The sequence below is a fragment of the Amblyomma mixtum genome, chromosome 1 (genome assembly GCF_055824585.1).
Source record: "Amblyomma mixtum isolate Tamu chromosome 1, ASM5582458v1, whole genome shotgun sequence".
Taxonomy (NCBI): Eukaryota; Metazoa; Arthropoda; class Arachnida; order Ixodida; family Ixodidae; genus Amblyomma; species Amblyomma mixtum.
This window is the reverse complement of record NC_143012.1, coordinates 73,945,868-73,973,237: the sequence shown is the minus strand read 5'-3', so window position 1 is coordinate 73,973,237 and position 27,370 is coordinate 73,945,868. Positions and strand designations below refer to the sequence as shown.

The window sequence follows — 27,370 nt, the reverse complement described above, 5'->3', positions numbered from 1 at the left end:
GCTGCATGCCTGAGAGGTTGCACGTCCGCCATTACCACGGCCACCACTTGAGCAGCGTATATATAGTTCCTTCTGCTTCGGCTGATCGCACAGCTCGACTCTGACGTTGACGTCGCTGAGCCTTTTCCTGAGCAGAGCGCTTAGCTGCTATGTTCGCCTCACTCGTCGCGGTATTATAACTCGCCAGATATGTATTCTGCCGCGTTTTTGCTACGTGGTCGCATAGCCACTGCTCTTCGGCTATAGTAACCCGTGAATCGGCCACCCTCTGGGTGCGACATCGCTCACTTGCTGCCACGACAGCCTATGATGATCCTTTAAAGGGTACCACCATATGATAAGATTTTTTTTCAAGCAAAGTGTATATTGATTGAAACTGCTTCAAAATATAAGAATCTAGAAATTAGAACTATCTAGAAAAAAAAAATTAAACAGACAGAAGCTCCACTTTAAGGGTACGACGCAATAGCGCTAACGGGTGAATAGACATATGTGTGCAATGGGTCATCCTCGAATTTACATTCACAGATCCGTAGGTGTCCTCATACTATTCCTAGGACAGTGGTGCAGAGGTTAAGTGATGCACCACTGCCCTGCGATGGCAGGTGCCGGCACTGGTGGGGCTCGTGGAACCAAGGTTGATGCTCCCGGGCAACCTCTCGCTACCGCTGGGAGCCCATATCACTTCCCATAGAGCTTTCAGAAATTAAATGCGCCTGTATACAGACTATGAAGAGGCAGAAGTCAATAAGTAAGCTATTTCCAATTGTAAGAAATTTGAGCCACCACTCTTGTGCACCACGATAAGACTCCGTCGCTTTCAGTATCCCGGTTAGCAGTCAACAGAAATAGTAGGTGAATACTGTTGTTAAAAGGCTGTTCATTCCGTCGCCTTTCGTCCTCGTCATTTTGAGCAGATTTTCCTTCGATCATGAACCAACTAGCCCGCACGAATGTGCTCCTATAGTTGGCCGCAAGTAACCATACAGAACAATCACGCCTGTCAGCACGAGTTCCTTCCAAAGACAAAAATTGGCAGTGGCTTAGCTCTGGTTAAGCCTGGATATACACGCGAAAAGCTGCATTTATGCTTTGTTTGACGTCACGGCTGTCGCAGTTCGCGCACAAGGCACTGGGAGCACCACGATAGCGGCGTAGATTTTGAGCCAACTCCCTCGCTACCACTTCTGGGTCTTCTTTTCTTCCTTCCATGGCGCATGTCTGCGCCTCTTCTACGGCCGCCGCCGCCGCTCACGCGTTATCGCAACGCCTTCATAAAGAACATTCGCCTCTTGGGACGGCGGCGGAGACCGCGCGGCAGCGGCGAAGGGTAAACCGGTGGCGAGGAGGGAAAGGGCGCGCCACGGCGGGCCCCAGGGGTGGTCCACGCGAAGCGCTATGTTGAGGAGCCTAGTGAAGCTTTTCACTTCAAAACTAAATGTACCTTGCACGGCATGTTGACGCGACGATGAAGGAAACAAAGGCATCGATTCGAAAAGACGCCGTGGTGTCACGTTCCCGAAAGATGATTAAGAACTTCAGATCGGGCTAGACAGGAAACAATAGCGCCTACAAAGACAAACACAACCGAAGAACGACACAGGACAAGCCTCTTAGGACAAGTATGAACCACGATTTTACGAAATAAGAATTCTCGGAAGGACCAAAGATACTACAGCACAAAAGGTTTTTGAAGCTTTCCATCATATCCAACTCCCTCGGATAGAAATGTTTGTACTTTAGTACATTGAAAGATACGGTTCTGGCAATATTGAAGGAAAAGGTGTGTTGTTCTCATATGTAGCAAAATCTTTCTTTTCGGTTTGGTTTGGTTTATGGGGTTTAACGTCCGAAAGCGACTAAGGCTATGAGAGACGCCGTAGTGAAGGGCTCCGGCAATTTCGACCACCTGGGGTTCTTTAACGTGCACTGACATCTCACAGTACACGGGCCTCTAGAATTTCTCCTCCAAAGAAATTCAACCGCCGCGGCCGGGATCGAACCAGCGTCATTCGGGTCAGCAGCCGAGCACCATAACCACTGAGCCACCGCGGCGGCTTTCTTTTCAAGTGTTTCTATGGATCACATTGAAAAGTTAAGACTGCCGTAGAAAACCAAGGGGGGCGCTTTGGACGATAGAAAAAACATTAATGGGGAAAAAATGTAAGACTGCCCTCGGGTGATTTGTGGATATATTGATTGCTATACTGAAATCATTCTTTACAAGGAAAAATTACGGTCATGAAGGATTTCCCACTCAACTTTTTTTTTCTCCAGAATTGCTGGGTATGATAACAATGAAAGAAAAGATGGTGTTAGTGATACCTCTGTATCCGTTTTGAAGACCGAGATGTATCTTGAACGGTTTTGTTGATTGCGTGTGGTCTTCCTCCTGCGCATTCCATGGTTTTCTAAATATTTGCTGGCTTATCAGCGAATAAAGACAGATGAACTAAGCGCCTGTCAGGCGCCGTTCTTCCCTTGTGTTCGTTTATGTAGGCCCTCTTGTTTCCTGGCCGTTCTTTAATTTTCGAGAAAGCAGCATATTTCTGACGACGCCATGTGATGAAAAGTAGCACGTAATAATGTTTAGGATGGCGTGTTGGGTAAGTAAAAGCTCATATTTTTTTTATTCTTTCTCTTCGCAACCCACGACCATTTGTAATTCAACTTATAAACACGGGATGTATTTAGTTAGTGTCATGAAAGGCAAAAACTCGTGTGAATTTGCGCTAACGTTCTGGGTGCGTAGTTACACCGGTATTTATTCATCTTGAGCACATCTCCATAACTGAGAAACGGTTCTTTAAGACGTACTTCTTCTATAACTTTGCTTCAAATTGCAAGGTATTCCTAGTGCGCCAGCTATGGAATCTGACAGACTTTCCGTTTCCTCTTTTCCAGCTTCTTCATAAATTCGCCGTATTTTCTATTTATGTCTTCCCGTATCAAAGGTATGCTAACAGAAGTGTTCCTTCGAGTTCTTTTCTCCTGCAGAGTGGTTTTATGCTAATCTATTTGTGGTTGCACATGCATATAACGCCGCTCTATGTTGCACGTATGAAATAATTGTGCAAGTGCGAGTTGCGATGCCTCGATGCAACTAAAGAATAAAGTGGAAAATATCCCATGGAGGAAACTCTTCAGCCAATCTCATATACCTACTGTCAGGACGGCTTGGTCAACTTTGCACCTACCGGTGTGGCATCGCAGCTGCTTAGCAGGTGTGAGAGGAATCACCGCACCATCACGGCACTATGTCCACGGCCTTGGTTGAAGGTTCTTCTTTGTACGGAATTTGGCCCTTCGTTCGAAACTTGCATTCGACTATCGTAAAAAATAGCAGCACCAGCCGCATGCAAGATATTCGAAGAGAGTTAGAAACTAAAGCATAAAGCGCAAATAAAAAGCAGCAGGTTGTTTAGCTTCTTTATCCAAGTAGTCTCCTATGCTTCCTAATCAGCGTGGTAAACGATAATCTTCAGTGTTTGGAAGAGCAGTCCGGTTGGCCGGTGGAGCATGTGCGTTGCTAAGGAATTCCAAATGGTGCGTTTAAGAAAGCAGTAGCATCAGCCGTAGCTCGCGTTCATCACGCAGGCGGAATTGAAATGCGCACAGGAAAGCCCCGAATTCATTGGGCATTCCTAAATGTTTGAGATTTGAAGCCAGATTTAGGTATTTCATCGCAAGAAATAAATAGGTAAGATGAGACGGGAGGAATTCACTTAAAACACACAATCACTCAAAGGATAAAAAAGGTACTCTTACTATGGCTATAATGCGTGGTGGCGACGATGGTGAATTGGCACTAGTAACGGCATTAGTCCCGCAATGTGATAGATCAGTTAAATTATTAATATAATAGCTGCACTTTAGCACACTACAACTTGTGCACTGCAGCTTAATGTGTTTAGAAATGTGTGTTTGATCTCTATATGATTTTAGCATGAACGACCTTGACTGGTGCAGACGTGATTCATGAAACTATGAGAAATTTAATGAATCATTTTTAAATGAATGTTCGCTTGGCACAGTCACCTAAAGATGCCACTGGGGCTCTGTCAACTAGGATGCAATAACGGGGAACGGCATTCAAGCACTGCATGTGATTTAACACTGTGAGGCTCAACGTTGCACATATTAATGTGGTTCACAACTTAATTACTTACAGAGGATGTTCTGGACATCACCGCTTTGCACAGGAATTTTATCTACGGTGAAAACATGGCGTCGGAACTCGAATGCCATGGCCCTGAGGATCGCCGAATTGCCTTTGACTACACAATCAAGGAACTCGCATTGCCGCCTGATGTCAACCTTCGCCCAGAGAAACATGAAGGTATTTGCAGCAAAGCGAAAATGCACAGAACCGCAAGGTTTCCAGCGGGGCACTATGGCAGCGCACATAGCCATTTTATCACATTGTACAGAACTGTGCCGATTCCGCAAGTACCACGAGGGCTCAGAACAAGCTCGTAGTATGCAGCAGGGTCCAATGTCTACTTTCGGGTACGCTCGTGCCACAAGCAAATTTTCAAACTCTGTTTCAAATTGAGCTTCTTTTGTTTGATATTAATAATTTGAATTCAAGTTCGACTGATAACACATATCGAATTTCATCGTTGTTTTCTAACAATAATTTAAAATGAATGTTTTTGAGGAAATGAGGTAGAGCAATAACTACCATTTCTTGGTGGACACCTCAGACATAAAGATAGTCAAGGAAGGAAGAGATAATTATGGCCCATGTGGCTCAGGACTAGTACTGACTGTTTTTTTTACTTCAGAAGCCATTAATCATTAACATATTATGACTGCAGTATACAAGTGCTTGTTATTTTCCATCTTTTTTATTTGGAATTCAACACTTGCCGCCATTTAAAATTAGCTGCATGTGCTCTAGTACGCATTTGCGCAGGTGCTTCCTGGCCCCCAAGGAGATACTTGTGTATGGTTAGCCTGTTTAGGTGTTTCTATAACCTGACTTTTTTACAGTGGTACCTTCTGTCTGAACGTGAACGACTTCGAGTACCCGCTTCCTGACGTCAGTGTTGCGCTTCTTGTGAGCGCTTCGTTCTTGATAGGCACACTGATTTTCATTGAATGTATAGAACGCATATTTCTAGTAGCCGTTTAGACATGCTGAAATTAGTGTTTTGCGTTGAGCGTTTAGAAGGGATGGTTCCATGTTAGATAGGCAGTGGTAAGGGGCTAGAACGCAGCCAACAGACAAAAATCAGCGATGGACCTCGAAAATATGAAGTTGACCACGTTGATGAAAAGAGAAGAATAAGGGGTAGGTGGATCAGACTGCAAATTTTCTTTTACTCAACCGGTACAACCCATTCAATCATCGGACTAGAATTTGTTTGCTTTGAATTTTGGCGTTTTATGTGTTGATATTTACGCCTTTTGTGAAGTATAAAGCATATTATTATGATAATCATGTCGACTAATTGTTTATTAGTTTTTCATTGCTCCTCCGTTAGGGGCATTAACTGTGTATTAAGTTATAGTTTTTTTCCTCTCTCTAGCTTCAGGTGCCTATGTATTGAAGTGGCCAACAAAACCAAAAGTCTACCCTCACTTGCGAACAAACATGTTCTGGTGCCAGGTGGAGCGAAGCACGCTATCCAACGTCGGTTCACCAGCCATGTTTTTTGCGCTTCAAGGTAAGAAACAGCGGTTTAGCATGAAACTTTGCTAGTCCTCATTGGGTTTTGGACTGGATAAGAGAACTTTTGTTATCGGAATAAGTAAACCCTGGATTACTTGATCTTGCTAAGTGGCCGTCAGTGGAGACTGCCGGTGACCACGAGGGAAAAATAAGTGTGTATGAACTAGGATGATGGAAGACTGTATTCTTCGCGATTTCCACAGGACCTCTCTTGACAGCGAAAGGAACATAAACGCACATGTTTTTATGGGTGGTGTTTTTTAACGACAAATCGACAAAACAATCTGCTCGAGCCTTTATACACGTGCTGTACCTTAAAAATAGTTATGTCATTGGTGTCCGGTAGTTCTTAGGCGCCATGTTAAAGGCTGTTGGGACTGGGGCATCCCACCGCTGCCACCACTGTTGGGACTGGGAGTCCGAGACAGGAAACGGTCGAGGCGACTGTGCGTCAAAAGACTTTTATGTACAGTATGTACAAGGGCTTTTACATGATACAAGGGTCAAGAGCACCACGGCCTAGCACAAAGAAGAAGGGCGGCCCCGGCGGCGAGCGTAGCTCCGGCGTGATGGCTCTTCTGCTGCCCGTCTGCTGCTCGGGCTCAGCGCAGCTCCGTTTTTAAAGCCGCCGGTGTCGGTTGCGGCAGCCAGCAGTTCAAATCCTCCAATCAGGTCACGGCACTGGCCACCGTTCAAATTAGACCAATGGTCGAGAGGCGACGGCCGACGAAGCGTCGGAAGAGTTCGCACCGACGGTGAGGAGGGAAGCAGGAAGGGTCCGCGTCGGCGCCAGCGAGGCGGGATGATTCACGCTGCACGCCGCGACATGTCCGAGAGAGTCTGAGCCTGCTTTGAGCGTCGGCGAGCGCGCAGCGCAGGTTTCCAGCGAGGCCAGCCAGCGAAATGTGGGCGCCGGCACTACAGCACCACCGCCGCCAGACAATGCACCACGAAGACGAGCTACTTCCGCGTGGCTCGGATGCGGGGCGCGCTCGTACGCCAGGCTCCTCCAAGTTCTCGTCCGGTGTTCAGCCTCAGGTAGCTCCAGGCTCCTTTCCGTGAACAGGTCCCGCTCGTCAGGACAGGATCACTGCTCCGCAGCTTTGTCGCCCAGGTGACTGGATCAGCTTCGCTCGGTCCTTCGGAAGAGCTTGCTTCTCAGCATCGGTCGTTGATCGTTTTGCATGTTGCCAAGAACCGACCGACAACAGGCAACACCCAACACGACCAAGTGCCCTCTGTCACCCGTCAATACACCAGACTTAAAGGTGATAAAAACTCCGCTAGCAATAGTTCTGCCCCCTTTTCGCTCCCTCTTCAACAAGAGACACATGTGGGATACCAGAACTCTTAAAATAATAAACTCAAACAAAGTGTCAAACGCAAGCAACACAAGGAATGAAATGATTGTAAATTGGGTCCCTCGAGATCATTTGGGCAGGAAAACAATCGGCTGAGGCCGCGAATGAGGACATCAATTTTGCCCCGATTTACGAGCGAACTTGATAACCGTACGCGAAGTCACAAAATATAAGTACGAGGAGGCGAAGGCAGCCTTGCTTAGAAAGCACAGCTTAGTGCGTCCACGACAGCGTTTAACTCGGTTAAACGACACCCGCTACCGCGGAAGCGAATGACTCTGCCTCTTTCGCTGTAGCTGCGCTTTTTTCTCTCTCTCTACTGCCGTGGTAGCTGATGTCTCTGCCTCTTTCGCGGTAGACGCGCTTTTCGTTCTCTCTGTACTTGTCTTTCCAGTTTCTACGGGCGGTACAGTACGAGAATGATTTATTTCCTCTTACTGACGACTGATCCCGTTCTTTGCGCTTCGCGCGCCAGTTGCGGCGTTCAGTTGCGAGTGCGCAACGCTTCCGGTGAGACCGTTCTTTCTTTCTCTTTGTTCGTGGTGGCAAGTGAAACCTCCCACGAGTCTTGACTTTCTCGCGCACCCGTTTGCCTTTCCGCTCGATGTGTGGTTCGCCTCTCCCCAGCCTTTTGATTTTGCGCCTACTAAGTGGCGTCATCTCGAACCGTGGCTTTCCATCGCGATACCTATGCTTGGCCGATCGCTTAGGCGGTTTCTTCTTGCCAATTTTCCTGCCCCTGTCACTGCGGCCCGGTACAGTCTTTCGCTTTTTGAGCCGTACACGCGTTTTCCTTGCGCGCGCGTGCCGCTTTCTGTGAGAGCGCAGTTTCTCACGTGACTGCAGCGGAAGGCGAGAGCCGTCCAGAGAGCACGCGCCTTTGCGCGTCTTGCTCTTGCCGTGCTGGCGGCAAGATTCACGCTTGTCCCACTGCTTAATTTTTCGCCTCCTGGGCAGCGCTCTCTTGTATCTCGGTTTCCTCCCTCGATACTCTTTCCCGCGCGAATTCTTGTATGATTTCTTTTTGCAGTTTATCCGACTGCTCAGATCCATGTGCATCGACACACTTTTGCGCTTCGCTTTGCGCGATAGTGATGCCTCGCACCTTTCTTTAGCTCTGATTCGGACTCTAGTTAGAGGGCTAAGAACGTGACTCACTTTGCTGAAGTCATTTTGCCGGTGACGCTGGCGCTTCCGATGGTGGCAACCCAGTTTCGCGCGTTTGCCCTTTCTCTCTTTTCGGCAGCGCCCGTCTTTCTTATGCCTTAGGCTAGTTGGTAGTTATTCATCATTAAATTCAAAGGCGCCAAACCATACCCACACACACGCACAGGAGAAGAAGGAAAGACGAGACAGAGCGCCACTCACAATTGATTTAATGTGCAGAAGTCACGTACATATATGTCACTGTCGGCGCATGCGCAAGGAAGACATTAAGCTTCGTGAGGATAAGCAGCGATCAAAAAACGCTTTTTCAGCCTTATACAGGTTTATCGACGTTTCGCTGACGCACAAGTTGCCCCTCTTTTCGATATGGAATGCTTCTATCAGTTCTCTGGCTTTTGTCACACTACTCTTTGCCAAAATCCGCACATCAGAAAAGCACGGTTCACAAGTGCGCGACGGGCAGGTTCTGATGTGCATGGGTACATGGGGGCCATCTTTATTTCGTTCTACACTTCTTTGGTGTTCTCTGATCCGCTCATTGACACATCGCCCGGTTTGTCCGATGTAGGAACTGCCGCAGGAGAGGGGAACTTCGTACACAACCCCTACCGCACATTTCGTGAACGGTCGCCCATGCCTGGTACCGCAGCCCCTTTCTTTTACTTTTTCTTTTCTTTTGGATAGTCGAGAGCAAAGGCTTCCGAGCTTTTGGGGGGCGGTAAAAACGAGTGGCACCCCATGCCTACTAGCAACCTTCTTCAGGTTGTGGGCCAACTTGTGCACATACGGCACAGCCACCGGTCTCACCTGTTCTCGAGGGACCTCCTCCCCTACTCCTACTACCTTCTTCTTCAACTTCCGTAGAAGGCTTTCGGCAACCTGTGTCACGACCGAACCAGGGAACCCGGCTGAAGTTCCCCGCTCCTGCGGCAGTTCCTACATCGGACAAACCAGGCGATGTGTCAATGAGCGGATCAGAGAACACGAAAGAAATGTAGAACAAAATAAAGATGGCCCCCATTTACCCATGCACATCAGAACCTGCCCGTCGCGCACTTGTGAACCGTGCTTTTCTGATGTGCGGATTTTGGCAAAGAGTAGTGTGACAAAAGCCAGAGAACTGACAGAAGCATTCCATATCGAAAAGAGGGGCAACTTGTGCGTCAGCGAAACGCCGATGAACATGTACAAGGCTGAAAAAGCGTTTTTTGATCGCTGCTCATCCTCACAAAGCTGAATGTCTTCCTTGCGCATGCGCCGACAGTGACATATATGTACGTGACTTCTCCACATTAAATAAGTTGTGAGTGGCGCTCTGTCTCGTCTTTCCTTCTTCTCCTGTGTGTGTGTGTGCGTATGGTGTGGCGCCTTTGAATTTTCTTATGCCTGCCTTTCATCTCTCGGCGGCACCACTCTTTCTTTTGCCTGCCTTTCACCGTCTTTCGGTGACAGCTCTCTCTCTTGAGCTTGCCTTTACTGTCCTTTCGGCGGCAGAACTGTTTCTCTTGTTTGGCTATCACCTTGTAGTGATAGCTCACATTCCTGAACCGGCGGTTCCTTTTCTTCCGGTTGCATCTTTCTATCGTGAGCTTTCCTTTAATTTTCGCCTCTGGAAGCACATTCTGCTTCCGTCGCCTAAGTTTCTTCTTTCTGACAACATCACTTTGATTGTCAGCCAATTCACCTGCGCTACCTGGCTCACGTCTATCTATGGCGCCTTTAATAGCCTCCTCCAAACTGCGTTCTTCCTTGTCAGCCTCTACGAGTGCACATTCGTCCTCATCTTTCTCGGAAGGAATGACGTCTACCGCCCCTATGTCGTCTGGAACGTTCTGTTCTCCACTGTCGTCCAGCACCTTAGTTTCTTCAGGCGCAGACGAACCAGTGTTTTTCACTGATATTACTGCCGACACGCAGCTCTCGTCATGCCCCTGACGCGTTTCAGCCAATTTCGGATGAGGGTCCGCTCTGTACTCAGTTGCGGTGTTCCCGCTACAGCAGCTGCTTTCTGGAATGTCGCAAATCTCAGAGCAGTGCGAAAGCACGAGGCTCGTTTCGCATCGCTCGCCAGAGACACCAACGCACAACTCAGCGTCCGCAAACTCTACATGCAGCCGCTTCCGTTGATCGTAAGTGTCGGGTTTCTGCATTTCTGCCGAACGCGCTGCACCACACGGTGTGCCGTCCTCGTTTACTTCGCTTGCGTCGGCGCAGGGGTTTTCATTAACGTCCAGACGGACGTCCTCTCTGCCCTGTTCAGCAACTTCTCCTGCTTTCGACACACTAGGAGATCCGCTTTCCGGTAACTCCACCACAATTTCAATCGGCGAGACCTCTGTAAGTGCATCGTCCGATGCTGTGACTACCTTATCCGATGGTATAGAGGCTTTCTCAGTTGGCGAATGCGGGCAATTCCCACTGTTACAGCAGCAGTTACATCTGCCACGTACGGACTACGTTCATCTGTGCAGCACTGGCAGCTCTGCTCTACAGCTACGCACTCTACCTCTGTGTCACGATCTTCCGACCCTTCAGCATTTTCGAACCACTCTAAAATGTCGGCTTTAAACTGGTAGGGAAAATCGTAAAACAATGGGGTGCTATTCTCTCCCAGGTACCTTTGGCGAAGGTCCAGCGGTGACACGTTATATCTCGCTAGTAAGAAGCTTTTCAGCTCATCGTAGTCCGCCAAGCCGTCGTCCAACAGGCGCTTGACAACGTCGTACGCTTCGCTGGAAAGCAGGGCTACCAACTTCTGTGCCCAACCATTCCGCTCAACGCCTTTCTCTCGCAGACGCGCTCGAACTCCGCCAAATATTTCGCCATATCTTCGGCGATCACGAAGCGCTGCGGCCTGTCTCTCAGCTACTGACCGTTGGTCTCATGCAGAGCGGACAATGTTCTATATCTCTCATATCCGATCTCATGCTCTTCAAGCTCCAGGTCCATCAGTTTCTTAGCGCGAGCATGCCGTTTTATCTGAAGCTGCCTCCGTTTTTCTTCCTGTTCGCGCTCAAGCTGTTTCTGTTTTCTGCCTCCTCGCGCTCAAGCCGCTTCTGTTTTTTGTGCCTCTTCGCGCTCAAGCCGCTTCTGTTTTTCTGCCTCTTCGCACTGACGGCGTAGTTTGTTCTCATCCCAGGCCTCATTAGCTTCCTTAGACGTTACTTCCTCTGCCCGCATGATCTCAAGAATAGCATGATTTCGTTTTGCAGGGCCCAAATCAATGCCCAACTCTTCACAAATTTCGATGAGTTCCTTCACTTTGAAGTTCTCCATCGCGCACAATAGCCTCTTGTAGTTTGCCCTTTTCTTACAATTCCCTTGCCGTTCACTACTATAGCACTACTAGTATGACACGCGCAATTAATTCTTTCCAACAACGCCTCGTTTAATCCCTCTGCACCAGCTTTCGTTTCAAAGCACTCCGACTTGGCTCGAAACAGCAAAGCTCTCTACAGTGCTACACCCAGCCCTACTCTAAACTACAATCACGTGTGCTAGAGCAGTCTGGCGAATTGAGGGGAAAACATCAGGCACTCACCGCGCCGAGGTAGCTGACGCCGGTCGATCCCGCAGCTGCCATCCACTGTTGCGATTTTGGCATCCGCACCGCTGCCACCACTGTTGGGACTGGGGCATCCCACCCCTGCCACCACTATTGGGACTGGGAGTCCGAGCCAGGAAACGGTCGAGGCGACGGTGAGTCAAATGACTTTTATGTACAGTATGTACAAGGGCTTTTACATGATACAAGGGTCAAGAGCACCACGGGCTAGCACAAAGAAGAAGGCCGGCCCCGGCGGCGAGCGTAGCTCAGGCGTGATGGCTCTTCTGCTGGCCGTCTGCTGCTCGGGCTCAGCGCAGCTCCGTTTTTAAAGCCGCCGGTGTCGGTTGCGGCAGCCAGCAGTTCAAATCCTCCAATCAGGTCACGGCACTGGCCACCGTTCAAATTAGACCAATGGTCGAGAGGCGACGGCCGACGAAGCGTCGGAAGAGTTCGCACCGACGGTGAGGAGGGAAGCAGGAAGGGTCCGCGTCGGCGCCAGCGAGGCGGGATGATTCACGCCGCACGCCGCGACATGTCCGAGAGAGTCTGGGCCTGCTTTGAGCGTCGGCGAGCGCGCAGCGCTGGTTTCCAGCGAGGCCAGCCAGCGAAATGTGGGCGCCGGCACTACAAGGCACTGCCATTTTTTCGTCGCTGTGGAAAGCTTGTAAGCTAATCAGATTAGTTACTTGGACAACGACACATAAATGAGTTGTCCACTGTCTGGATTAGAACTAATAGTCTAGGAGTACTTTATTTTCAATGCTACACGCGTTTCGGTGTCATGTCTTTCTGGCTCCCCAAAGAATAACACTACGCACTGGAGTCTCGTTTTCGGTCTCGACTGTTTGTATACAGGTTTCAAAAAAATTGATTGGGAAACGTATAACTTTTCTGTTATTCATGATGGAAAGAACATGCGATTATTTCGCATAGCTGTGGCTATAAAAGAGAACAGAAAATGCAAAACTGAAACTGCAGATTGAGAAAATAGCAGGCCACAAAATGTAAGCACTGGAGTGCTGATACCACTTTCCTGTTTACTCTTTGCGGTAATAATAACGGACCCTTTCGACCCAGAGGAATTTCAAACCGACGAAACATAGCGGCTTCGCAACGCAACATGCTATTATTTGGTATAGCTGTGGCTATAAAAGAGAACAGAATACGTAAAACTTAAACTGCAGATTGAGAAAATAGCAGGCCAGAAAACGTAAATATGAGAGAGGTGATACCACTGGCCTGTTTTCTGTTTCCGATAATAATAACGGACTCTTTCAACCCAAAGGAATTTTGAACCTGCGAAGCGCAACGGCTTCCAGGTAACCTTAATGAACCATAGGGACTTCGAGGATGGAATTGAGGCCTCAAGAAAAAAAGCGAGTGGGGTTCGGCTCTCTCTCTCTGAAACAAAGCCGCAAATCCTACATCAAAGGTTTCAGAGAAGCAAGTTCAGTTGGTAGTTATCGAAACTAGGTCTTCACACCTTGCATACCCTGGCTGTGGCTGACAACTCTCTCACCGACCTTCAACTATGCGCTATTCGCTGCCACTCACGTCAATAAACTCTGCATTTATCACCGATTTTTTCTAAACTATATCCACCATTCCTTTGCATCTCCCAGTTCTCTGAAACTAAGGCTCAACTACAGCACTCGTTTTTCTCTTTAACCGTCGCCATTCGCTTCACTTATTATCCTTGTCGTTTCATACAAAGTCACTTCTTTGCATCCTCGCCGATCAACTAGCTGGCGGTCAGGTTGGTCCACAAGATGTGCTTTTCAAGTAATGTAGCTTTTTTTTTCTGCCCAGTGTGGAATGGTAAATTTAATGCAAATTTCCCCTTAGGGGTGTTCACATTGCCTTTTTTTCGGTTTGCAGCAGGGCCGAGTTTCCTGCCGGTAAACTACACGGTCACAGCCAGCCCTTCCGAGAAGGTAGCTCTGCGAGTGGAGGAGGTACCTGGTGTTACCGAACGGTTTCGAGTGACGTCATGGGCCAGGGTGGACGCAACGGGATACGCTACTGAGAAGCTCTCAACAAATGGACCCGACTTCAGCTGGCGGAGAACCGCGGTGGGCATCCAGCACAACGGAGTATACGTGGCAAATGGCCTGAAACTTTGGACACCAGGAAAGAACAGGGCTATCATCCGGCTGATTGTACGCAGTAAGTGAGACTTGACCATCAGATTGTTCAGACGTAGTGGCAGGTGGGGCTAATTGCTTCAGCTGCTAGGGAAGAAAAATATTTCGCTGTGGAGGTTTGTGTTCTTGAGTTCTATGCAGGAATTTATATCATTCTCAATAAAGAGAGAGCTCGGCGCTGGTTTAAACTTTTTTTTCTTCACTTTCCGGAAACTGCAAACTTTGAAGTCTGCCAACAAGGAATGTCCCGCCTTTTTTTACTCAGTGGTTTGTAAGAGGATAGCTTCTAATAGCGAAGTTAAAATTTTATACATCTGATGGCCTTGAAGCTTCGGAAGAGAGGTAACCTTGTTTATTTTAATAATTAGTTCTTTATCAGTCATCAAAGAATGAAACACTATATGTTATTCGTACGATGTTATCTGAATTTTGTATTCTGCGCTACCAAGTAGCAGTATTTAAATTCAAGTGAAAGTTGACCATTCGCTAGCGAATGTTGAACTTCTCCCAAGAGGATTCGTGCTTTTCCCTGCATCAAAATGTGTGGTGTATATGTGTGAGCTCTCATCACTGCTTTTGCTTTGTGGACGAGAGGAGCACAGCAAACACATACCTCAGCCCCCCCCCCCCCCCCCCCATCCTATTCCCGTCAAACGTGAGATTTACTGAGAAACGAATCACAGTAAGGCGATCCTTCGCTGCTGTTGCGTGGCTCTACGTCACTATCTCCTATCACCGAACCCTCCTGCGTTTACGGTATACAGAGCAGTGCTAAGACCTTTGGCTGCGTACAGAAGGTTGTAACGTAGATTCTTAGTGCCCGCAAAAAAATGAACTGTTCAGAATAAATCCAGTCCAATGGCATGTCAGTGTTTAATTCTTTGTGCTCAATGCCAATTTGCTTGATTCTTTGGCTGCAATTGACTTTTACTTAGCATAGAAAATATTAACGTCGTCGAGGTAAAGAAGTGCCTCGCGAAGACTTCCTTTCTCCGTCACATATACAGGCTTTTCCGGTTTTTATTTTGAAGTTCTGAGAAAAAGAAAAAAATGACAGTAAGAGGCAGGAATATACGACTAGTGCAGAATTGTAGGCGATTGTCTTGACTAGGTCAGTATATTTCATATAAGTTCTTCGTCTGCAAGTAAGTATATATTGCCAAAATTTGGATAGGCAATTACTATGTAAAACGTTTCCCATAAAAATTGCAGAACGTGCTCAGAAATTGTTGGTTGTTTTCTTCAAAGTAGTTTTCTTTGGGATCCTTTTTAGCAAAAAGAAAAGTGTGCGAGATTTTAAAAATTGTCAAATGCCTTAGTGATCTCGAGTCACGGTGCTGGTGCCCTCAAACTTTTGAGGAGTTAAGAAAGTCGGTGGCGCTATGACGCTGTGAAACAACCAACCAGCAGTCATATATATGGTTCTTCGGTAAGAGCCGGGCGCCTTCATTTCCAGGAACAACAGCGCTGTAGCATAGGCGGGAACACACTGGGCAGCAATAAATTATTTGTGCTATGGGGATACTGGAGATGCAGCTGTTAGACTCCTGGTGCAGCGTCAGGAATCTGACGGGGCGAATTTGCAGTGCTTGTCGCTTATCGACGCTGTGACTGGTGTCTCATTTCTTTCTTACTTTGTGTAACGTAGTTTCCTTACTCCTAACGCGAATGAGGGTGCTCACATCGTGAAGCATGAGGTTGTGCTCACGTGAATATTTGTTTTAAAAAAATCTTGCAGGCTCCTGTGAGCTCTCGAATAATGACGCCAATAAGGTTTCCTGAAAGTCTATAATTCAATTGCGCATCTTTAACCATTCTATCCTGATTTGATGCTGCAAATTTTGAGGTAATTTTAGCCAAAAAAATGTAAGCATTTTCTGTTTCCTAAGCTGAAAATCAGGCGTGTTTAAAAAACTATGCATACTTCGTCAAGGCCATTTCCAATAGCCTTCACCATTCGTACGTTCCTGGAGGGCGCAGCCGGTTGTTCAGTGCTCGCACTATTTCGCTGAAACACTGAGTACGCTCTGCGTAGGAGTTGGTGCTACTGAACAGCAAGAATAATATGAGGTCATACTGGTATGATGCTGCTGTCTTTGGAGGTCGCGAGCTGACATGATATTACAGTCAGAGGCCACATCTCGCGCGCACCTAAGAAACGCGTGGCACCATAGTTGAAGTTTCCACAGCCAGCACTACGAATAAAGACCGGATATGTAGCTTTGAAAAAATCAAAGGTGCAGTGAGCGTATCACTTCTCAGTGGACAGCTCAATGGCGCCGTGAAGGAAGGCAGGAAGGATGTAATGAAAGGACGAGGAGAAAAGGTGTAGTCGAAGGCTCCAGATAAACTTCGACCACCGGGGCTCTTTAACATGCAGTGACATTCCATAGCACATGCACGTCTCCTATTCGCCTGAATGCAAATGCAGCCTCCGCAACCGGGATACAACCCGTGTCTAAGGCTGAGCAGCCGAGTGACCTTGAGAGGGACGGTATATGAGGAGAGGGAAGGGAAACAAAGGAGGTAAGGCGGGGCATAGACAGGAGGCACCGCAGCCAAAGCTACGGGGTAGGGAGTACACGACCAAGGAAAGGACCATGCGCCATCATCGTAGCTCTTCTAAGCATGGGGCTTGCGCTCACTTGGAATCACCCGACCACCGCGTGAACGCACCCCTGTCCTAGCCATCTATCGCCATCATTGGCTAGAAGACTAGGTTCGAAGGCGTCATCACTTTTTCAAACGCTGCTGACAACGTTTACGTTTACAGTGAAGGTGACAGTGATAGTGACAAAGTGTACGCTTGGAATTGCTCAATTCGAATTTTGTGCAAGAAGTGTAAACCATCCCAATGGGCACTGAAACTCCCTTGGACGTCTTGGGGACGTCCATTGGAGTCTCGGCGGCCATTGCGATGTAAGGTTTAATTGACGAAAGCCCTGAGCGACATCGACTTACGCCAGAACATGACGATAAATAGAAGCTCCTCGGCGGGATACACTAAAGTAGATAAAGAAACATTGCGACAAATGTTAGTAGAAGTCGGGTATTAAACAGAAAGAGAATGTAGAATCCTTTTTAGTAGGTTCTTTGGGGTTTACTGTCTCGAAGGAAGTCAGATTTTAAGGAACGCCATAGAGGAGGGCTCCGGATAATTTCTACGACCTGGGGCTCTTTAACGTGCACTGATATCGCACAGTACAGGGCCTTCAAGCATTTCAACTCAATCCAATTGTGACGGCCGCGACCGGGATTTGGCCCAAATACTTCAGGTCAGCAGCCCAGCATAATGACCAAAAAGTCATCGCAGTGGTTGTAGGGTCCTTGTATCCCATCGTTTTCTATGCTTAGAAGCATGAGCCGAATTATAATTTTATGCGTCCTTCTTAACTAATTCAATAAACCAGAGTTTTAGTGTGGGAGCTCTTATGCGCTCAGCATTAACGACGAAGAATCTTGTCATCTTCTCATCTTGTGCCGCTGCCTAGCAACAGCGAAAAAAATAAATAAAGTTAATATCCACGACTTGCACTCGCAGCCGCGGCGGGCGCGCAGGTCAGCTTTGCAGGGCGCTGCGCTAGAGCACTAGGTTATCGAGTTTTTTTTCAACATGGCATTTATTACAAAGATGTGATGTTTTCTGCCCATTACCTATGTACAAGCATAATGAAAACAGTGGCAAACCAACAAGCCTAGGCAACCAAGCAGGAGAAAAGGTTTAATGCGGAGCACATATGATATCAATCATAAAACAACACATATAAACAACGAAGAACTGGAAAAAAGGAAATGAAGAGAGAGTGCCACTCCTGTTCGAACTCGGTCTGGGCTACATTTCTTTCAGAATTATGATCATTTTACTGAAATGGTGTTCTGGTATTTTGCAGAAACAACTGATTCAAAGTGTCCATCATGCGTGTTTTCCGGAGGCTACGTAAAGCAATTAAAAATAAATATGTAAGGGTTTACCAGCAAATGGGAGTGCAGTGAGATATCGTAGAGACTGCCGCGTCAAACTAATTCTTTTTTTTCTGTGTCCGTTGCATGATATCCCAGATAAGTACTGTGTCTAAATAATTGACGAAACAATGACCAATCGTATGAGGAGCGCCACAAAGGTACAATATACCATGGACACCAAAGTACCCGTTTTTTCTAGCGAAATTTTGACCGGTAATGTGTCAGTGTTTAGCTTGTAGAAAATCTTTTTTTGTACATGGCGAGAGGGGCATTTTACGTACTCTTGAGTCCATCATGTCCCGATAAACCAACATACGCAGAGAGATACATAGGCCGAGGGAAGATCACCACGCAGAACAAATCCTTGAATAAGCGCTTCCTCGAAGCTGAAAAAAAGTAACTCCGGGGAAAAACGAACAGATTAAAAAAAAACAGCAAAATACACCTGATGCTTCAATACCGACAAGTATGCACGTTTACGAACATTAGAAGACTCAATTAAGCTCTGTAAACCAATAAATTGACTTGCAAGAATGCATGCAAAATTGCATGTGTAGTATTCTGAAACAATCTGTAGGACAGGTGGAGTAAACGAAGGCCGCCGGAGCTTATAGGCCGGAATATATTATCACACCTCATTGATTCAAAAAACCAATCCTACACAAAATTTCCGCCGGATTTTCTCTTTTAGAATCTCGCCGCAGCGGTACACGCATCGTGGTACAAGCATAGAAAGTTGTTCGGAGTTCGAGCCAGCTATGAAAGCTCACATCCTAACGAACTATAAATTGTTATAGGTTGGGGGCGTAGAGATGTGTAGATGAGTCATGCAGTGCATGACTCATTACGCTGAAGATCCAGTGACGGGTTCTAAAACTGGATAGGTAGCATTGCTGGCTATTTCCAGTGAAGATGCCGGACACCAGTTTCGTTCAGTCTTCGGTGTTGTAGCTGCATGCGCCACTATTTTGTTTTTCAACCATAGTGTTAACACTCGTAAATGTGTGAAGAACGTGCAGGTAGCAGCAAAAGGTAGGCACAGAAAGATTTCGCAATCGACCAAACTCTCTCACTTGCAGCCTGTCCTCACGGAAGATTTGGCTCTTCGTGCAACTACTACTGCCCTTTCTGCCAAAATGGAGGTATATGTCACGACATCACAGGCCAGTGCATCTGTCCGCCAGGGTTCAGGGGAGAGCTCTGCGAGTACCGTGAGTACAATGCTTACGCAAAAAAAAAACCCCGCGGAGTGTAATCACTTTGTGCATTTTTGTCGTCCTGTGTGTTTATTACCATTCATATCAGAACTGTAATAAGTGGCATTAACACATTCCAGGCGTATATGAAAAGGTGCTTCAGTAGAACCTGTCGGGGCAGTTGGTTCATGAAAGGTGCGAAAAACTGTGAGAACAAGGCACAGAAGGTGTTTGTGTGCATTTTTGCCTCTACGACATCTATGTCTCGTTCGCGCAGCCTTCTGCTCGCGTATATTCCTCCTCCTCGCACAGTAACGGCCCCCTGAATGGTTACCATAGAAAAACATGCACCAGTTATGCCGACTGCTATTACTTCTACTACTGCTACTGCTACTCCTACTGCTACTGATGCTGCTGCTACTAACTACTACTGCTTCTACTACTACTGCTGTTACTACTACTACTGCTACTACTACTTCTACTACTACTAGTACCACCACTACTACTACTAAAACTACTGCTACTACTACTACCACTACTACTGCAGCCACTACAACTACTAGTACCACCACTACTACTACTAAAACTACTGCTACTACTACTACCACTACTACTGCAGCCACTACTACAACTACTACTAGTACTACCTCTACTACTATTGCTACTGCACCTACTGCTACTGATACTACTGCAACTACTACTGCTACTGCACCTACTGCTACTGATACTACTACTACTACTACTACTACTACTACTACTACTACTACTACTACTACTACAACTACTACTAAAGGCGCGGAACCTTGGAGAGGGTGCTTAATAGCTGTCGTAAAAATTTTGATTAGTAATAAGTTAATTTTTTTCTGCTACTGCTTACGAGGTGTTGTGGTTCAAATCTAAGTGCCACTATAAGAAATGCTTGTCATAAAAGTTCCTTTGCCAGGCTCCAGTGAAAATCGATCTTTACTGTGGTTTGCTGTTTCTGCAAACACGGCCACATACAAACGCCTGCAGCGACGTGGCGTTGTAAACGACGTCGCTCGTGAACACCGATGCTACGGTGTAAAATCTGCATGCCGCATGACGGTGTAAACAGGCTCTCTTACACTCTAAAAGATCTTTGCCGCAGCCTCTTGCGTGCACCTGTTTATTTCGCTTATTCCTTGAACAACTCTCTACTGAGTGAGGATTGTCCACCACAGCTGATGTTTCTTGTGATCTCTCTGTAAATTATTTCGCATATAGTTTTGCTGACAGTCGATATAGAAACATTACCTTGTTTTATTTTGCATACTAGCGTGCGGGGACGACTACTTCGGCCGACACTGCCAGCGCAGATGCTCAGAGACCAATCCTGACCGAAACGTGAAGTCTTGCCGGGGAATACTGATGTGCCTGCCGGATCCTTACGGGTGCTCCTGTGGAACCGGCTTTCATGGACCGTTTTGTAACGAAAGTAAGTCATTGAGCACATTCGGCGGATTTATATAAATTACCTTTACAGCGAAAGCATTTCATGCCTCATGAGTGGATGTACAGAATCTCTCTACAGAGCGTGTCGGCAGAGCGTGTTATCAAAGCGTGTCCGCGCGAAAATGACTGTTTGAAAAAGAAATTTCAGGGCATTGTCGTTCGTAACCAGGTGCTCTGAGTGCTGGCAGGCCCGAAATGCATACGTCAGGTAGGATTTTTGGTTAAAGCATGTTTGAGGGGCACGGACTGAACGTGTGGTGGTGTGTATGATGGCAAAGTGTGCTGGGCGGTGTGTACTGATGTTAGACAACGATGACTTGCAAAAAATTGCAGGCGTTCAAACGCCAATGCTTTCGCAATTCTCCAATGCAGGAGACTTGAGTGTTCTACAATTTTCTTGGAAGCTAACTTTCGCATTCAGTATTTCTGAGGAGAAGTGGAGTTGCATTTTGCGGTACGGCACTGTCACTAGCCCTATGTTTTTCAGCGAATGTGCAGTCACCGCACATAACTAAAGAGCACGACTAAAATGATATTCAAAAAACTGCAGTCACCCGCTACAGACGATTATAAAGTTATTATCTTGCTCTTATTCTGCCCTATAATTTTGAAAATGAGTAGATAATTGGTGGTTTCAGTAGATTTTCGTGTTGCAGCTATCAGCAAAAGTGTGGAGAGTATCGAGTGCGGCGACTTGCTCTATTCAAACTTTGCTGTACTGGCAGGTGTGTCAGGTAACCTGTGGAAATGGTAGGTTTCCTAACAGCACAGAGCGCTCTGCACAAGTTGGTTTTCTTATAATAAACTTAATGTATTGTGCTTGTTTTTCTCTGAGGTTTTCACTATACAATGTACTCTTAACTTCCTTTTCAGTCGTTTTTAAGACGTCTTCAGACGGGTAGACCGCAAAATTAAAACTGCCACTACGCTCACTGTAGTGCTGGTGCCGGCAGCGTTCCTTCTGGCATAAAATACTGACAGACAGCAGACACCTAAACCGTCAAAATAGTCATAAATAAAGAAAACATTCATCGAACCCAAGGAAAGCATAGAGGGATGTGTTTGTTTTTCTAACCCGTGGAGTTGATGAATGGAAAATAAGAGTTGGATTACTTTGTTCTAAAAGACAATTGATTAGAAAGCAGAAGCAAAAAACACCGATGAGATACATTCCACGACCACTGATTTTCACGTACGGTGCTCCAGGAGCTCAGTTACGGACACGGCTGTCCGGTCTTCCTCTTTAGGGCGCATTTTTCAAGCGTGAAACCTAACCTTCAGCATGTTCACCGACGCCTCCCATGGCTATAGCAGCGAACGTACTACATCCTGTATTGCTGCAAGTGCCATGTCCATATCATACGTCCATATCAGTTTTTTTGAATTTGGAAAAAATGTTTACCCGCGGTGCTGTGGCTAAACAAATTTTGGCTACAACGCGCCAAAATATGTGGGCTTCCGAAAAGCTTACAGGCAAAGCAACTTCTCCAGTTCAGGCAACTCCTCGAAATAGCCAGAATTTGTTTGGACACAGTGCCGAGGGTAAGAGCATTTTTGAAATTTTGAAAAGAGATATGGATGTTAATTATGATGGGGTACAGCCTCTCAATAGTTAAGGAGCCTAACAGTAATAGTTAAAAAGTTAACCATTCAATTTTAGTTAACCGGCAGTGCTACTTAGCACTTCTTACCTGTATACTGATGTAGTACGCAGCTGAAAACGCTGTACCGAAAAAAGCGCTATTCTAACTGAACAAGCCTATTTTTAAAAATTTTGTTAAGTTTTATGTGAAACGTCCGGTATATGTTTCGCGGAACATAAGCTAAGTGCAAAACAGTGCTTCAAGAATGGAATATTCAAAATGTGACTATGAGTGCGTGTGGCTTTCTAATAAAATATGGAAACTACCAATTTCTCATGACGTCTCATGTTTCCTTGTTTCATCTTTTTTGCGTAGAGTAAATTCGGGTCCTTCAAGTGGTGCGGGGGGGGAGGAGGAGGTTCAAGCTAGCCCTAGTTTTGTTTTGCAAGTATCTACTGTTGTAAAGCTACTTTTATTGTTTGCGTGGGGCATTAACTAGCCACTCAGTTTTCTGTGCTCCAGCCGTGATGTCTCAGTGGTTACGTTTATGCTTAACTGCTGGCCCGAAAGACACAGGTGCGATCCCGGCTGCGGCGGTCGCATTTAGACGGTGACAAATTGCTAGAGGCGCCGGTATACTGTGCGATGTCAGAACGTGTTAAAGAATTTCAGGTGTTCAAAATTGCCTAGAGCCCTTGATAACCTCCCTAGTACCCTGAATTGCTCTGGAACATCATACGCAATAAAATCAAATGAAACCAAAATTGTCACTGGGAAAATATTTGCATAAGTCGAAGCTTGAAGTCGCAGTTGAAATTCGGATAATATTTGCTTGAAGTTTCTACTTTCATTGTGTTTGGCTTGCGGTTGTCTTATTATCGGAGACTGGTGGCCTTTCTAAACTTCCAGATATTTGTTTCATTCAATTAACCTTGCGCCCTCCTTTCTAGTAATATCTCATCTATACGAAGGCTAAAAAAACACGGCTACATGTGCTCATTGCTGTTTCTTTTACGTCTAAATGCATATTGTGCCTTCACTTAACCCTTAATCTGCCACTCCCGAGATAACTCGGGCTACCACATATGCACACCCCCTGCCCGTCCCGAGTTAACTCGTTTTGGCTTTTTAACTCACCCCCTGCCGCTCCCGATAATACTTGTGCAAAAAAAAGCTAAGCAAACATGTAGCGCCATCTATGGAGAGACTCCGTAAATTCATAGATTTTGTAGGATAAATTTTAAACAACAGATGGCGCGCATATTTTCACGTCCGATCACTTCGTTTTGGTCTGCGCACAGCAGCCATGAGGCTATGTGCCACACCCGTCCGCGCTTTGACGGACGAAGAAATTCAAAATTGCTTGTGAATTCGGAGTCGAATGATAATGAGAACGAGGAAGGAGCCGACCTAAGTGCCTTGTCGAGTGATGACAGCGATGAAGTCCCCCTGCCACCGAAAAATCCGCGTAAAAGGAGGAAATTCGACAGGCCAGATTGGTGCTGGAAGATTTGATTCATTACAACTAATATCTATAAGATTATCCTGAATAAACATATCTACATGTGCTGCAGAGCATTTTAGTACGTTACTAGCAAAAAATTTCCAGGAAACTAACATGCAAAAAAACCCGGCAGGGGGTGTGCAGATGTGAGTAAAAAACCTGGCACTGAAAGGGTTAACGGTCCTTCCCGCAATCATTCTTGCCGCAGCGTGCCCAGCCCACGACTACGGTGCGGACTGCAAGCAGAGTCGTGTGTGCTTCTGCAAGACTGAGGAGTTCTGCAACATTCACACGGGAACCTGTGCCAAGGATAAGGGAGAATGTCGTCAAGGGTGGAAAAACTCTCCGTTCTGCGATACAAGTAAGGCTAACTGTTTACACTCGCCGTTCGTTTTCCAAGGTTCCCAGATAACCAGGTTTGCTTCGGACATGGACAGCTCTGTTCATGTAGCATGCACAAGTTTCTGGAGGTTGAAATATTGCAGCATTTCTCATCGCCTTTCAGTTTCCAAAGGGCCGGAAATTTCTCCAGGACTCACGTTTGCGCATAAGTTTACTGTTGGTCAAGAAACAATCTCGTGAAAAAAAAAAACCTGGTAAGGTGAACAAGTCTTTAGAGATTCAAAAACCAAACTTGGGTAAGCAACACTGTGAATAAGTCAGCAAGCATACAGAGTTCGACGAAGAACGCTGAAGTTGAAAATTCAGCAATTTCCATCTTGCCGCCTAAATCTTTCCTTCTTGAATGGAATGCATTGTTTAATGTGCCTGTCGATGTTTGTGTGCGTGTCAGAATCGAACATGGCAAAGAAAAAGTGTTCCCGCTGATCTTGAAACGCCTCGAATGGGAAAAAAACAGACTGTCTCCACTTTATCAGCCTACGTCCTACCCACGCGCAGCAAGAAATGCATGTTAAGATTCTTTATTCTCAGTTTGATTCGCGCTTAAAGGCAACCCCCCTTCTCTCCTTTTCTACAAAGATTAGGAACTCTTGACCAAACACCACTTCGGCACGAAAAGGAAATATTTTGAGAAAAAAGTTTCTGCACGAGATCACGTTGAAAACTAGCTCACCCTTAGCAACGTCAAGAAGGTATCAAGGGGGCTGCAATTGAATCTATAGAAAAGTTATATTCTTTGCTGCGATGGCTCTTTGGAGCTTATAGCTTCCAAGTGCTGACAGTGGAACTACAGCGTGGGTAACTGAATATAGGAAAGCATCTGTCTGATTCCTAGAAAACATTGATGAAAAAAGAAAACATTGATCTCCGCATTAAGATATCGAAATTCAGTGTTTTCATTTCTCGTCTTATAACGACAAGTACTTAAAAAGCAGACATCGGCGCGCATGAACTTCATGAAGAAGATAGTACTCTGCGAGCAGAAGTGATTGTGTATCACTAAGAATAAATTTTTTTAAAGGCGCGTACCTCTGTTCTCTCTAAAAGTATTGAAGTTTTACTATAATCAGAGACAAATTCATGATCACGCTGGGTGCATATTTATATAACCACATGGAATATTTATAGCTTGTGCTGACAACACATTTGAAGAGAAGCTGTAAATGTGTTTTTTTTTACATTCTAAGCTCGCAGTCGGTATATTCATTCGAGAACTCTCTCTTGAAAGCAGTAAGATTTGAGTTGTATTACGACAGTGGTAACAGACTGTGTTATAGCTATAATCTTGGCAGCCGACGCGTAGTTGTATAACTGGACGTAAAGGTTTTGCAAGATACAGGTGTCATAAAGTACTCCCGTGTAAATTAGGAAGAAATGAATTACACAGTGCAGAATATAACTTAGAACTATGTCCCTAATGTTCTCTACCGACTCCCAAGTCCCAATAAATCTGCCAACTCCCAGGTTGCAACAGATGCAGAACATGCCAACGGCTTTTCAGGTTACCCTTTGTTCAAGAATGGGCCTTTGGTGGAGAACATAACCGACAAAGATGCCTCGATAGTGTTCAACCACTGGAACTCTGCTGTCGATATAGGCAGTGGGAGCCCCAAAGAATACCGCGTCGAGTACAAGGTAAGCTCTTGAGTGCTCTGCGTTTTTCCGCACACGAATAAAATGCCGAAGTTGCACATTCACCAAACCGATTGACATCCATTTAAGAAGGGATTTGTTTGCTCTCCCTTCTGATTGCTCACATACTAAGGAATCATTTACGACAATTGATATATAAATCTACAAACTTTTTACCCTGTTAAGAATGTCTAGTGTTCACGTCTTTTAAATGAAAAGGATAAGCGGCACCCAGGAAAACCACAAAATGATCTCGGCGTTTTTTTTATCATAAAACATTTTTATGCTACTATTAACACTTTGATGCTTTAAGATAAGGCATTCAATTTTCTACTCGAAAAGTGTATACTCATTCAGCAATAAAAGTAAAGCAGAGAGAACGTTATGTAAAACACAAATAGAGCTCTGTGTGCTATGCAGTAGCAGTGTCGATCGCCGCTATCAAGTTGGCTGGAAAACTCAACTTTGGTTCACGGTACGCCCTGCTAACCGAAACCTCAGGTTTACAAGAAAAAGCAGGTGAACATTTTCGTCCCTCTGGGGACACGACTCAAACGAGCAGAGAAAGAAATGTCTCTGCGATTAGGGTTTACCGATGTCGCGTTTAAGCAGCAGAGCTATAATCTTCGCAGCACTCAACGACTGATTTTCCGTGCGCCGTCGCCGCTTGGATTCTGCCTCAGCTGCTCGTACTGAGAGGTGGTACCGGGGCCGCCGTGGACCCACCACCACAGCTAATCGGTCCAATAATAGAAGTGTATTCAGAAAGGCCAGTCCTACAAAGGAACAGAGTGAAACCAGCCATTTACAATATTGGACCGATTACCTGTGCTACTTGGGGTGTTTCTGCTTGAGCGGCATGTGTGGTGGCTGCGGCATACTTTCGCCCACGAGGAACATCTGGTTGCGCAGGGTCTAACTCCACATAAACTGCGCAGTGGTACGGTAGGCCAACCAGTGGAGACGCCAGAACTTTGCCATTTATCTACCCTGGGCTACTCAGGGGGATGGATAATGTGCGCCAGCTATGCGCGGAGCGCGCAGACGGTGCCATGCTCTTGATGATGCTCGCACCGTGGGCCACATGGTAGGGGTTACCGTTACCTTAACAAGAGACAACACTCGCCCCTGCAGTGATTCGCTAGTGGCTGCTGATGGAAAATTAAAAGCATCAACCTCACCACCTTCGAAAAGCTGTGTCTCCTGAGAAACAAGCTGTGTGACAAAATCCCACGCAGAAGGGAAATCCTTGGGGAAAATGTATCGTTGATTGTAGCGTACATATTGGTCAGTGCAGGCTCTCACATTGCACAGTTCTCAGCTTCGCTAGCACTTCCTGTCCGAGAAGGTGCCAGGGCTACCATTGAAGAGTCTCGACTATTTGCAACAGTGGTGACCAAGGTGTACTAGTCTGTACCGTTTTCGAGATCAGTGCGAAAGGAATGAGTTGGGTTTCCATACTAGTTAGCTGCCTTTGCCGGGCGACTACAGTGGACAAGCAGGACAAAAAGAGAACCTTATTTCGGAGGCCATTGATCTGCCGTCTCGTTTACCAGTTTTTTAGTTCCGCGGGTTCTCTATGCACAGGAAACGTCTGCATAGGACGTTTCTTAACGGAAGGTAGCGGAACAAAACTGCGTGAGTGTGCCTTCGTGAACGAAGTTGATTCCCAGAAAAAAGGTCTATGTCACATATTCCCGATAAAACTTGCTCTTTATTGC

The 27,370-nt window shown here is 46.2% G+C and overlaps 1 protein-coding gene across 1 annotated transcript in view; it reads left to right on the top strand.

Moving 5' to 3' along the window:
- The window catches only part of LOC149366790 (receptor-type tyrosine-protein phosphatase kappa-like), a 141,017-nt gene that overhangs the window by 22,755 nt on the left and 90,892 nt on the right, over positions 1-27,370 (top strand). The window contains exons 5-12 of the mRNA XM_089552409.1: positions 2,905-2,954; positions 4,172-4,339; positions 5,535-5,672; positions 13,631-13,918; positions 18,939-19,070; positions 20,353-20,511; positions 23,824-23,976; positions 25,519-25,652. Of these exons, the coding sequence (XP_089408535.1) occupies positions 2,905-2,954; positions 4,172-4,339; positions 5,535-5,672; positions 13,631-13,918; positions 18,939-19,070; positions 20,353-20,511; positions 23,824-23,976; positions 25,519-25,652 (1,222 nt within the window). The remainder of the gene's footprint in view (positions 1-2,904; positions 2,955-4,171; positions 4,340-5,534; positions 5,673-13,630; positions 13,919-18,938; positions 19,071-20,352; positions 20,512-23,823; positions 23,977-25,518; positions 25,653-27,370) is intronic.